General features: G+C 46.6%; 1 protein-coding gene across 3 annotated transcripts in view; it reads left to right on the top strand.

Annotated features, from left to right (window-relative positions):
- The window catches only part of gtf2h3 (general transcription factor IIH, polypeptide 3), a 31,289-nt gene that overhangs the window by 1,429 nt on the left and 16,943 nt on the right, over positions 1-12,917 (top strand). The window contains exons 1-5 of one of the 3 annotated variants that reach the window (XM_072240738.1): positions 2,946-3,400; positions 7,468-7,547; positions 11,343-11,449; positions 12,154-12,320; positions 12,410-12,472. In XM_072240738.1, the coding sequence (XP_072096839.1) occupies positions 11,361-11,449; positions 12,154-12,320; positions 12,410-12,472 (319 nt within the window). In that variant the 5' untranslated portion in view covers positions 2,946-3,400; positions 7,468-7,547; positions 11,343-11,360. Of the gene's footprint in view, positions 1-2,945; positions 3,401-3,494; positions 3,537-7,467; positions 7,548-11,342; positions 11,450-12,153; positions 12,321-12,409; positions 12,473-12,917 lie in introns of those variants that run through there. The other 2 variants (XM_072240735.1, XM_072240737.1) reach the window with 2 other exon arrangements.

The raw sequence follows: 12,917 nt of genomic DNA, 5'->3' as shown, positions 1-12,917 counted from the left end.
ACATTCCCATCCCCTGCCTCCTATACCCCACCCATTCCCCTAAATCACACCCCTTTCTTCATCCCCACACACTCTCACCATCTCATCCCCTCTCTCCACCACATTCCCATCCCCTGCCTCCTATACCCCACCCATTCCCCTAAATCACACCCCTTTCTTCATCCCCACACACTCTCACCATCTCATCCCCTCTCTCCACCACATTCCCATCCCCTGCCTCCTATACCCCAGCCCATTCCCCTAAATCACACCCCTTTCTTCATCCCCACACACTCTCACCATCTCATCCCCTCTCTCCACCACATTCCCATCCCCTGCCTCCTATACCCCAGCCCATTCCCCTAAATCACACCCCTTTCTTCATCCCCACACACTCTCACCATCTCATCCCCTCTCTCCACCACATTCCCATCCTCTGCCTCCTATACCCAGCCCATTCCCCTAAATCACACCCCTTTCTTCATCCCCGCACACTCTCACCATCTCATCCCCTCTCTCCACCACATTCCCCTCCCCTGCCTCCTATACCCCACCCATTCCCCTAAATCACACCCCTTTCTTCATCCCCGCACACTCTCACCATCTCATCCCCTCTCTCCACCACATTCCCATCCCCTGCCTCCTATACCCCAGCCCATTCCCCTAAATCACACCCCTTTCTTCATCCCCGCACACTCTCACCACCACATTCCCATCCCCTGCCTCCTATACCCCACCCATTCCCCTAAATCACACCCCTTTCTTCATCCCCACACACTCTCACCACCACATTCCCCTCCCCTGCCTCCTATACCCCACCCATTCCCCTAAATCACACCCCTTTCTTCATCCCCGCACACTCTCACCACCACATTCCCCTCCCCTGCCTCCTATACCCCACCCATTCCCCTAAATCACACCCCTTTCTTCATCCCCGCACACTCTCACCATCTCATCCCCTCTCTCCACCACATTCCCCTCCCCCGCCTCCTATACCCAGCCCATTCCCCTAAATCACACCCCTTTCTTCATCCCCGCACACTCTCACCACCACATTCCCCTCCCCCGCCTCCTATACCCCACCCATTCCCCTAAGTCACACCCCTTTCTTCATCCCCGCACACTCTCACCACCACATTCCCCTCCCCCGCCTCCTATACCCCAGCCCATTCCCCTAAATCACACCCCTTTCTTCATCCCCGCACACTCTCACCACCACATTCCCCTCCCCCGCCTCCTATACCCCACCCATTCCCCTAAATCACACCCCTTTCTTCATCCCCGCACACTCTCACCACCACATTCCCCTCCCCCGCCTCCTATACCCCACCCATTCCCCTAAATCACACCCCTTTCTTCATCCCCGCACACTCTCACCATCTCATCCCCTCTCTCCACCACATTCCCATCCCCTGCCTCCTATACCCCAGCCCATTCCCCTAAATCACACCCCTTTCTTCATCCCCGCACACTCTCACCACCACATTCCCCTCCCCTGCCTCCTATACCCCACCCATTCCCCTAAATCACACCCCTTTCTTCATCCCCGCACACTCTCACCATCTCATCCCCTCTCTCCACCACATTCCCATCCCCCGCCTCCTATACCCCAGCCCATTCCCCTAAATCACACCCCTTTCTTCATCCCCGCACACTCTCACCACCACATTCCCCTCCCCTGCCTCCTATACCCCACCCATTCCCCTAAATCACACCCCTTTCTTCATCCCCGCACACTCTCACCATCTCATCCCCTCTCTCCACCACATTCCCATCCCCTGCCTCCTATACCCCACCCATTCCCCTAAATCACACCTATTTCTTCATCCCCGCACACTCTCACCACCACATTCCCCTCCCCTGCCTCCTATACCCCACCCATTCCCCTAAATCACACCCCTTTCTTCATCCCCGCACACTCTCACCACCACATTCCCCTCCCCTGCCTCCTATACCCCAGCCTATTCCCCTAAATCACACCCCTTTCTTCATCCCCGCACACTCTCACCATCTCATCCCCTCTCTCCACCACATTCCCATCCCCTGCCTCTATACCCCACCCATTCCCCTAAATCACACCCCTTTCTTCATCCCCGCACACTCTCACCACCACATTCCCCTCCCCTGCCTCCTATACCCCAGCCTATTCCCCTAAATCACACCCCTTTCTTCATCCCCGCACACTCTCACCACCACATTCCCCTCCCCTGCCTCCTATACCCCAGCCCATTCCCCTAAATCACACCCCTTTCTTCATCCCCGCACACTCTCACCACCACATTCCCCTCCCCTGCCTCCTATACCCCACCCATTCCCCTAAATCACACCCCTTTCTTCATCCCCGCACACTCTCACCATCTCATCCCCTCTCTCCACCACATTCCCCTCCCCCACCTCCTATACCCCACCCCATTCCCCTAAATCACACCCCTTTCTTCATCCCCGCACACTCTCACCACCACATTCCCTTCCCCTGCCTCCTGTACCCCACCCATTCCCCTAAATCACACCCCTTTCTTCATCCCCGCACACTCTCACCACCACATTCCCCTCCCCTGCCTCCTATACCCCACCCAATCCCTTAAATCACACCCCTTTCTTCATCCCTGCACACTCTCACCATCTCATCCCCTCTCCACCACATTCCCATCCCCTGCCTCATTCCCTACATCCCTTGCACACTCTCACCTCACCCTCTCCCTCCTTCCATCAACCACCTCATCTCCTCTCTCCACTCCTTCCCTCTCACCACGCTCCCCTCCCCTGCCTTACTCCCTACCCCATTCCCCTACCCCTAATCCCACACCCCTTCATTACCCCTCTTCTTCATCCTCCATACACCTTCATCCACCTTATCCCTTCCATCTCCCCCACCCTCCCCTCCCTCTATCCCCCCATCTTCATTGCTCTTCTCCTCACATTCCCTCCCTCTGATAACCCCTCCACACTGATGTTTGCCTGCACTTGGGGAATTTACTTCCAGTGAGAGTTGGTTGAAATCTAATGAAGATCACAGATCTCACTAAATAACCAGTTAGAATTCCCAATCACAGTATGGTCCATAAGACATAGAGCAGAATTAGGCCATTCATCCTTTCGAGTCTGCTTCGCCATTCCATCATGGCTGATCCTGGATCCCACTCAACCCCATACACCTGCCTTCTCGCCATATCCTTTGTTGTTCTAACCAATCAGGAAAAAATCATCTTCCGCCTTAAGTATCCTCACAGACTTGTCCTCCACCACAGTCCGTGGCAGAGCATTCCACAGATTCACTGCTCTCTGGCTAAAGAAAATTCCTCCTTACCTCTGTTGTAAAGGGTCGCTCCTCAATTTTGAGGCTGTGCCCTCTAGTTCTGGATCCCCTCATCAAAGGAAACATCCTCTTCACGTCCACCCTATCTAGTCCTTTCAACATTCGGTAGGTTTCAATGAGATCCCCTGCATTCTTCTAAGTTCCAGTGAGTACAGGCCTAAAGCTGCCAAACGCTCCTCATACGTTAACCTCTTCATTCCTAGAATAATTCTCATGAACCTCCTCTGGACTCCCTCCAATGGTAATACATCCTTTTTGAGATATGGGGCCCAAAACTGTTGACAATCCTCCAAGTGCGGCCTGACTAGGGTCTTATAAAGGCTCAGCATTCTCTCCTTGCTTTTATATTCTATTCCCCTTGAAATAAAGGCCAACAGTGCATTTGCCTTCTTTGCCACAGACTCAACCTGTAAATTAACCTTCTGGGAGTCTTGCATGAGGGCTCCCAGTCCCTCTGTACCTCTGATGTTTGAACCTTCTCCACATGTTGGTAATAGTCCACACTATTATTCCTTTTACCAAAATGCATTATCATACATTTCCCAATATTCCACCTGCCACTTTTTTGCCCATTCTTCCAATTTGTCTAAGTCCTGCTGCAATCACATTGCTTCCTCAGCACTACCTATCCCTCCACTTATCTTTGTATCATCTGCAAACTTTGCCACAAAGCCATCAATTCCAATATCCAAATCATTGACAAACAATGTGAAAAGTAGCGGTCCCAATACTGACCTCTGAGGAACGCCACTAGTCACTCATAGCCAACCAGAAAAAAACCCTTTTATTCCCACTTACTGCCTCCTGTCTGTCAGCCATTCCATTATCCATGTCAGTATCTTTCCTGTTACACCATAGAATTTTATCTTGTTAAGCAGCCTCATGTGGTACCTTTTCTCAAATGCCTTTTGAAGATCTAAGTAAGTGACATCTACTGCCTCTCCTTTGTCCACCCTGCTTGTTACTTCCTTGAAGAACTCTCACAGATTTGTCAGGCAAAATTTCCCTTTACAGAAACCATGCTGACCTTGACTTATTTTATCACTAGTCTCCAAGTACCTTGAAACCGCATCCTTAATAGTAGACCCCAACAGTTTCCCAACCACTGAGGTTAGGCAAACTGGCCTATAATTTCCTCTCTTTTGCCTTCCTCCCTTCTTGAAGAGTGGAATGACATTTGCAATCTTCCAGTCCTCCGAGACCATGCCAGAATCAAGTGATGCTTGAAAGATCATGACCAATGCACCCAATATCTCTGCAGCAACCTATCTCAGGACTCTGGGATGTAGTCCATCTGGCCCAGGTGACTTATCCACCTTAAGACCTTTGAGTTTGCCTGGCACTTTTTCCTTTGTAATAGCGATGGCACTCAGTCCTGCTCCCTGACACTCACAGACCTCTGGCACACTGCTAGTGCCTTCCACAGTGAAGGCAGATACAAAATACTCATTAAGTTCATCCACCATTTCTTTGTCCCCAATACTTCCTCACCAGCATCATTTTCCAGTGGTCCAATATCAACTCTCACCTCCCTTTTACTCCTTATATAACTGAAATAACTTTTGGTATCCTGCTTTATATTATTGGCTAGTCTGCCCTTATATTTCATCTTTTCCCTTCTTATAGCTTTTTTTAGTTGCTTTTTTTTGGATTTTCAGAGCTTCCTAATCATCCAATTTCCCACTCACTTTTGCTACCTTATATGCACTTTCCTTGGCCTTTATGCAGTCCTTAACTTCCTATGACAACCATGGTTGCCTACCCTTGCCATTTGAGAACTTCTTCCTCTGTGGGACATCTCTATCCTGCGCCTTGTGAACTGTTCCCAGAAACTTCAGTCATCTCTGCTGTGTCATCATCCCTGCCAGTATCCTCCACCAATCCACCTGGGCAAGCTCCTCTCTCGTGCCTCTGGAATTCCCTTTATTCCATTGTGATACTGATGCCTCTGACTTATACTTCTCCCTCTCTAGTTGCAGTATGAAGTCAATCACATTATGATCACGGTTTCCTAAGGGTTCCTAATAAGATCTGGGTTGTTATACAACAGCCAATCTAAGATAGCCTTTCCCTGAGTAGGCTCAAACACAAGCTACTCTAAAAAGCCATCTCATAAGGATTCAACAAATTCCCTCTCTTGCGATCCTATATCAACCTGATTTTCCCGATCCTCTTGCATATTGTAAGTCCCCCATTACAATTGTGACATTACGCTTATTACATGCCTTTTCCAGCTCCCTTTGCAATCTCAGCCCCACATCTTGGCTACTATTTGATTCCCATAATGGTTTTTTAACCCTTGCAATTTCTTAACTCCACCAACAAAGATTCGACATTCTCTGACCCTCACCCACTGCCCCAGAATACATCCCACACAGTCAGGAAATCTCACCTATGCCTCTACCTCCTGAGGAGGCTGAAGACAGATGGACTTTGCATATCCCTACTGATCATTCTACATTTGTAGTTTGGAGCATTCTAACCCGCTGTACCACCCTATGGTATGGAAACTGCACTGCGGCAGACAGGAAGGCTGTACAACGGGTTGTCAAAGCTGCCCAACACATCACCAGCACCAGCCTACCCACCATCATGGACATAAATGCAGAAAAGAGCCAGTAACATCATGAAGGCTTCCACCCACCCTGCTCATGGACTGTCTGTCCCTCTCCCTTCAGGGAGGAGGCTACGTAGCATCCACACCAGGACCACCAGACTCAAAAACAGTTACTTTCACCATGCAGTAAGGCTGATTGACACCTCCACCCACTAGACCACCCTTCCGCAACCCCAACCACCACTACTTTATCTTTTCCTGTCTGAGTCACTTTATGTACAGACACTCCTGTGTCAAGCATCACTTTATGGGCATACAGTCAATCTATGTATATTAGCTATCTCATGTATTTATATTTACTGTGCTTTTTATTATTATTGGGTTCTTTATCTTATTGTGTGTTTTTTTTGTGCTGCATTGAATCTGGAGTAACAGTTATTTCATTCTCCTTTACACTTGTGTACTGGAAATGACATTAAACATACCTCTTTCTTTGCCTGAATAAAAGGCCAGATGAAGGGTCTTAGCCTGAAATACTGACTGTCCATTTCCTTCCAAAGATGTTGCCTGACCCACTAAGTTCTTTAATGGATTTTAAAGGGTTGTGTTGAAAGGAGAGCATAAGTTGTGAGGATTGTGTGGTAACAAGGTACAGGAGTCACACCACCAGGTTCGGGAACAGTTATTACCCCTCAACCATCAGGCTGCTGAACCAGTGGGGATAACTTCACTCGCCCCGTCACTGAACTGTTTCCACAGCCAGTAAACTCACTTTCAAGGGCTCTTCATCTCATGGTCTCAATATTTATTCCTTATTTATTTACTATTATTATTTTCTTCTTTTCATTTGTATTTGTACTGTTTATGTCTTTTGTATTGTACTGTTTGTCCATCCTGTTGGGTGCAGTCTTTCATCGATTCTATCACAAACTAGAGAAAATCTGCAGATGTTGGATATCCAAGCAACACACACAAAATGCTGGAGGAACCCAGCAGGCCAGGCAGCATCTGTGGAAAAGAGTACAGTCAGCGCTTTGTGCCAAGACCTTTTGTTAGGACTGTCCTGAAGGGTCTTGGCCCGAAATGTCGACTGCAATCTTTTCCATTGATGCTGCCTGGCCTGCTGAGTTCCTCCAGCGTTTTGTGTGTGTTGCTTTAATTGATTCCATTATGGTTATTGGATTTACGGAGTATGCCCGCAAGAAAACAAATCTGAGGGTTGTATATGGCGAGATATATGTCATTTAATAATAAACTTACTTTGAACTTTGAGTTATCGGGCTGGAGCGAAAGGAATGAGTTATGTGTAAGGGATTGGAATTGGAGAATCTGAATGGTTAGGAGGTTCTGAGACCACCAGAGCCCGACACTTGGATGTGGGGTCACATCAGTGCTGTAGTCTCTGTGAGGGCAAATGCCACTTCTTCATTATTATCCTCTCAGCACCCTGCCCAATAACTTCCATCTCATCCTGGAACAGGACTGATTCCTGGCACTGGAGCCTCGCAGACACCCTGATATCAAGAGCCTATTATACTGTTGCTCTCTGAAGGCATACCACAATATTCAACAGCCAGTCATTGGTGACCACATTTTCCTTTAATTTTCCGAACAGATGAAGATGTGAACCTCCTGGTTATCGTGGTGGATGTCAACCCCGTTTGGTGGGGCCAGCAGATCCTGAAAGAATCCCAGGTAAGGATTCAAATTGAAGGCAGACAATCCTCCACTTAAATGGAATTTTCTTTTGGAAAATAGCACCTTGGAATCCGATAGCTCAGGAATCTGTGCCACAGCATGTGGGCAGTGGGGCGGGAGAGGGATTTGGAGCACCTGGGGAAAATTCATGAAGTGATGGGAAGAGCGTGCAAACTCCACATAAACAGCAGATGAGGCCAGGATTGGACTGATGTCTCTGTGATGCAGCAGTTTTACCACCAACATCTCTGTGCCCTCTATAAAAACATCCCCAAACATTCTTCAATTATCCTTCCATCTCTCAATTAGATCATCTCTTCACCTTCCACATTCAAGAGAAAACAGATATCACTGATCCATCCTGCCGCCCGCCGCCCGCCACCCTCCCACTGGCCCTGGAGTTATTCTGATGAGTCCTTCTGCCGTGAGCATTGTGACCCGTGTGAGTGCCCGGCGTGATAACCCAGTGCAGCTGGTTTCCAGGCGACAGCTGACACGGAAGCATTCCCTGAAACACAATCTCGTCTCAGTTCCAAAGTGTTCTTCTGTTGTTAAAGTCATTAGTATGTAGGAGAAAAGGCTCCCCAGTGGTCTTTGCACCGACCTGTCAACTCTGAAACTCTCCATTTACTTGTACTCTCATCCTCTTTCAAAGTTCAAAATACACTTATTATCGAAATAAGTATATATTATACAATCTTGAGATTCAAGTCAAATCAAAAAGTTTAATTATCATTCAAACTATACATAGATACAGCTGAATTAGACAGTGTTCTTCTGGGGCCTGGGTACAAAACGTTCAAAAATAGTGATTTGTCTCCTAACAGACAGCCACAAACAAAGAAACTCAAAAAAAAAAACAAAGGAAGTCTCCCCAATGTGCAGAGAATAAAAAAAATGCCAGCACAAGCAAATATTGTTCTGAGCTGGTCCACAGTGGGTCTGGGCCACAGATCCTTTCTTCAGTGCAAGAGCGGAGCAGGCTGCAGAAACAGCCCATCCCTCATCTCGCCGTGACCTTTTCAATTCGGCCCTGCACCTAAGTCACCGTCCAAACATCGGGTTCAGTGGCTTTGACGTGCTGTGGGATCTGGACCCTGTTGCCTTGATTCAGCCTGTACAGGACCTTTCTGATTCGGCCCAGCTCTTAAGTCCATTGAACCTCGGGTCTTCCCCGATCTTGGCAACAGGCCTGCTGCCTCGCCTCACCCCGGTTCTGCCACGTCGGATCGCCTCCCAGTCCAAAGGGAAGTTACAGGCTATTGCTTGTGATGATCATTTACCAGAAAAGAAGTGTGAATAACAACGTATTTAGATGTTTTTCTTGTTTCATCGGTCACCAGCCAGAAGTCGCTGAGATTCACAGTGGCATCCTAAACCAGAACTGTCACTGCTGTTACAGGATAATTAGGCTTGAAGGCAAACGTCCTCAGTGTGGTATCTTGTGAAAAGCCTTTTGGAAATCCATATAGACTACATCACTGCATCTCCCTTTTCAGCCCTCCCTGTTACTTCAGAAAACCACAGCATCACCGTTATGTTGTTGTAGTAGTAGTAGTAGTAGTCATATTTTATTGATCCCGGGGGAAATTGGTTTGTTAGATATGGTTTAGAACATGGACCATCAATGTTGTTTTGAACTAATTATAACTAATGGCACCTAATTAAAATTTCTCCTCCCTGTACATAGAGAGTCGAGTTTATTGTCTTATGTATATGAAACAAATCCATATATGATACAGATCCGTAATTCATTGGAAGCGGCGTCACAGATAGATGGGGTTGTAAAGAGAGCTTTTGGCACATTGACCTTCATAAATCAATGTACTGAGTATTGAAGTTGGGATGTTATGTTGAAGTTGTACAAGATGTTGGTGAGGCCTAATTTGCAGTATTGTGTGCTGTTTGGTCACCTACCCACAGGAAAAATGTAAATGAGGTTGAAAGTATAGAGAAAATTTACAAGTATGTTGCTGGTACTGGAAGACCTGAGTTATAAGGAAAGATTGAAGGACTTTATTCCCTAGAATGTAGAAGATTGAGAGATTTGATAGAGGTATACAAAATTATGAGGAGTATAGATAGGGTAAATGCAAATAGCCTTTTTCCACTGAGGTTGGGTGGGACTACAATTAAGGTCATGGGTTAAGGCTGAAAGGTGAAAAGTTTAAGGGGAACATGAGGGGAAACTTCTCGCAGAAAATAGTGGGAGCATGGAACGAGTTGCCAGTGCAAATGGGTGCAATTTTGATTTCAACATTTCAGAGGAGTTTGGATGGGAAGGTTGTGGAGGAATATGGTCGATGGGACTGGACTAGGCAGTTTAACTGGTTCGGCATGGATGGGATGGGCCGAACGGCCTGATTGTATGACTCTAAATCCCTTCTGCCTGTACACAGAGAGTCAAATTTATTGTCATATGCACAATAAACATATCTGAAATTTAAACACAAGATATTCTGCAGATTCTGGAAATCCAGAACATCAAAGCCAAAAGCAATTAAAAGTGTACTTACTGCAGCATCTCCGGCACTGAGCATCAGATACACAATATTCACAATTAAAAACAGTGGTCTATATCCCTCTCCGCCCTGCGTATTAGAATGTAGAACAGTGCAGTGCCGTACAGCCCACGATGTTGTATCAAACACATCATCATCAGGGACCCACACCTCCACAACCCTACCATCCATGTATTTATCCAAACTTCCCTTAAATGTTGAAATCGAGCTCAATTGACACCACGTGCACTGGCTGCTTGTTCCACACTCTCACAACCATCTGAGTGAAGAAGTTTCCCCTCATGTTCCCCTTAAACTTTTCATCTTTCACCCTTAACCCATGACCTCTGGTTGTAGTCTCAGTGGAAAAAGCCTGTTTCCATTTACTCTCTCTACACCCCTCATAATTTTGTATACCTCTATCAAATCTTCTCTCAATCTTCTATGTTCTAAGGAATAAAGTCCTAACCTTTTCAATCTTTCCTTATAACTCAGGTCCTCCAATCAGGACAATATCCTTGTAAATTTTCTCTGTACTCTTTCTTGCAGGTAGGTGACCAAAACTGCGCATTCTACTCCAATTAGACCTCAGCAACATCTTATACAACTTCAGCGTAACATCCCACCTCCTGCACTCAATACATTGATTTATGAAGGCCAGTGTGCCAAAAGCTTTCTTTACGAATCTATCTATCTGCGACACCACTTTCAATGAATGATGGACCCACATTTTCAGATCCCTTTGTTAGACCACACTCCTCAGTGCCTCTATTCACTGTGTAAGGCCTACCCTGGTTGGTCCTACCTTCCTCACACTTGTCTGCCATTTTTCAGCCCTTTTTCCAGCTGGTCCAGGTCCTGGTACAGGCCATGATAGCCTTCCTCGCTGTCCAATCTTGGTGTGATCCACAGATTTGCTGATCTAGGTTACCACATTATCGTCCAGATCATTGATATAGATGACAAACAACAACAGACCCAGCACCGATCCCTGCAGCACTCCAGTAGTCATAGGCCTACAGTCAGAGAGGCAATCATCTACTACCACTCCCATGCATGATTTCATACGTCTTCTAGATTAAGATCCTGCCTCTCTCAGGGATGATGTCTTTGGAGCTTCTGTTGGTGTTTCTGTAGCTCTGGGTTTTTATGTGATGGGGTTGCTAGCCCCACCCACCCAAACCTCCTCCTTTGGCAGCCGGGCTTGGGACCATTAATGGCGGAGTTGACAGGTGATCATACTAGCTCTGAATTGATTTTGTTGTGGCGTTGTTTCTGCCCTGTTTTCCAGTTCACCCTCTCGAAATGTATGGATGCAGTGATGGTGATGGGAAACTCACACCTAGTGATGAGCCGCAGTAACAAGCTGGCGATGATAGCGAGTCACAGTCAGGAGAGGTAAGCGTATGCGCGAGAGCCTGTTACCGGCTGACTTGACCTCTGCAAAGTGGCAATGTTAACGTGGTACTCCATTTACCTTTTGTTTCTGCAGCCGCAAACAGCAGAAATCAGGAATTCTATTTGTTGGATCTCTGTTATTTTCTGATCCTTAGGGTTGTTCCAGGAGTCAAGAACGGCAAGCAGTCTTAATTCATAATGATCGTTTATTTTAAAGTTTAAACAACAAACATATACTAAGCGAACTAAGTAAAGAGCTGAGAAACAAAGCAGAGAGATAACTGAACAGCAGAGACAGCGAAGATAAAAGATGGCGCCTCTGAAAAATACATCACTTTTATAATCGAGACGAGAAATTCCTGAGATAAAATAAATCAATCACTGATGCACAATTACATTGCTAATTACATAGCTAATGAAAAATGAGAAAGGGATGAACCCTTAGTTTAACAGCTATATAGTTTTCTGCCAGTGAGTGGGGATGAACCACCACATACAGTGAAAAATACATGAGTTTGTTAAAAAGTACAAATGATTAAACTACAACTTTTGCCTTACATTAATTCATCTTATAAAAAGGAAAGGAAAGGTACGTCGCGTCTGGAGTTTCTCCAGTTGGCAGACGATTTCCCTCCAGAATATAAAAAGTATTTTAAAAAGAGTGGTTTCCAACCGTGTCCTGCATTTACCTCTTGTTCCTGCAGTCGTTTCCTATACCCAAGTAAACAGTGGAAATCGGGAAGCTTTTCCGATAGTGGTGGTGCCAGCTTTGCCGAATCGACTCTGTCCAGCAACAAGGACGGTAAGTTCGAGCTCCTGGCATTGGAAAACGACATTGTCACCGAGGAGATCAAAGAGCTGATGGCAAAAAGTAAGTGTCCTGTCGGACCGATGATGCATTGCTGTGCATTTGTGTTGCTGCACTGGAGCACCATGACATCTTCCTTCTCTGCATTGCAGCTGAGGTGAGAGCCCATCTAACGGAAACCTTGCTGGCTGGATCTTTGGCAAAAGCTCTGTGCTGTATCCTTGCTCCAGAATTCATTCCAAGTCTGTTTGAGCTAGTGATGGCGTGGCTAGTGTTTCACTCTCAAGCGCCATAATTTGCAGACTTCCATCTGTTAGTAATGGAATTGAAATGCTGAGGCTTTATAAGCTATTGGTCTTACTTGGAGTATTGTGAACAAGTTTTTGGCCCCTTACCTAGGAAACGATGTGCTGGCATTGGAGAGTATCTGGACGAGGTTCACCTGAATGATCCCGGGAATTAAAGGGTTAATGTATGAGGAGCATTTGTTGTCTCTGGGCCTCTACTCACTGGAGATGAGAAGAATGAGCGGGGATCTCATTGAAACCTATCGAATATTGAAAGGGCTGGATAGAGTGGATGTGGAGAGGATGTCTCCTATAGTGAGTCAGTCTAGGACAGAGGGCAGAGCCTCAGAATAGAAAGATGTCCCTTTAGAAC

The sequence above is a fragment of the Mobula birostris genome, chromosome 22 (assembly GCF_030028105.1).
Source record: "Mobula birostris isolate sMobBir1 chromosome 22, sMobBir1.hap1, whole genome shotgun sequence".
Lineage (NCBI taxonomy): Eukaryota > Metazoa > Chordata > Chondrichthyes > Myliobatiformes > Myliobatidae > Mobula > Mobula birostris.
The sequence above is the reverse complement of the archived record's forward strand: the minus strand, read 5'-3'. Positions and strand labels throughout refer to the sequence as shown.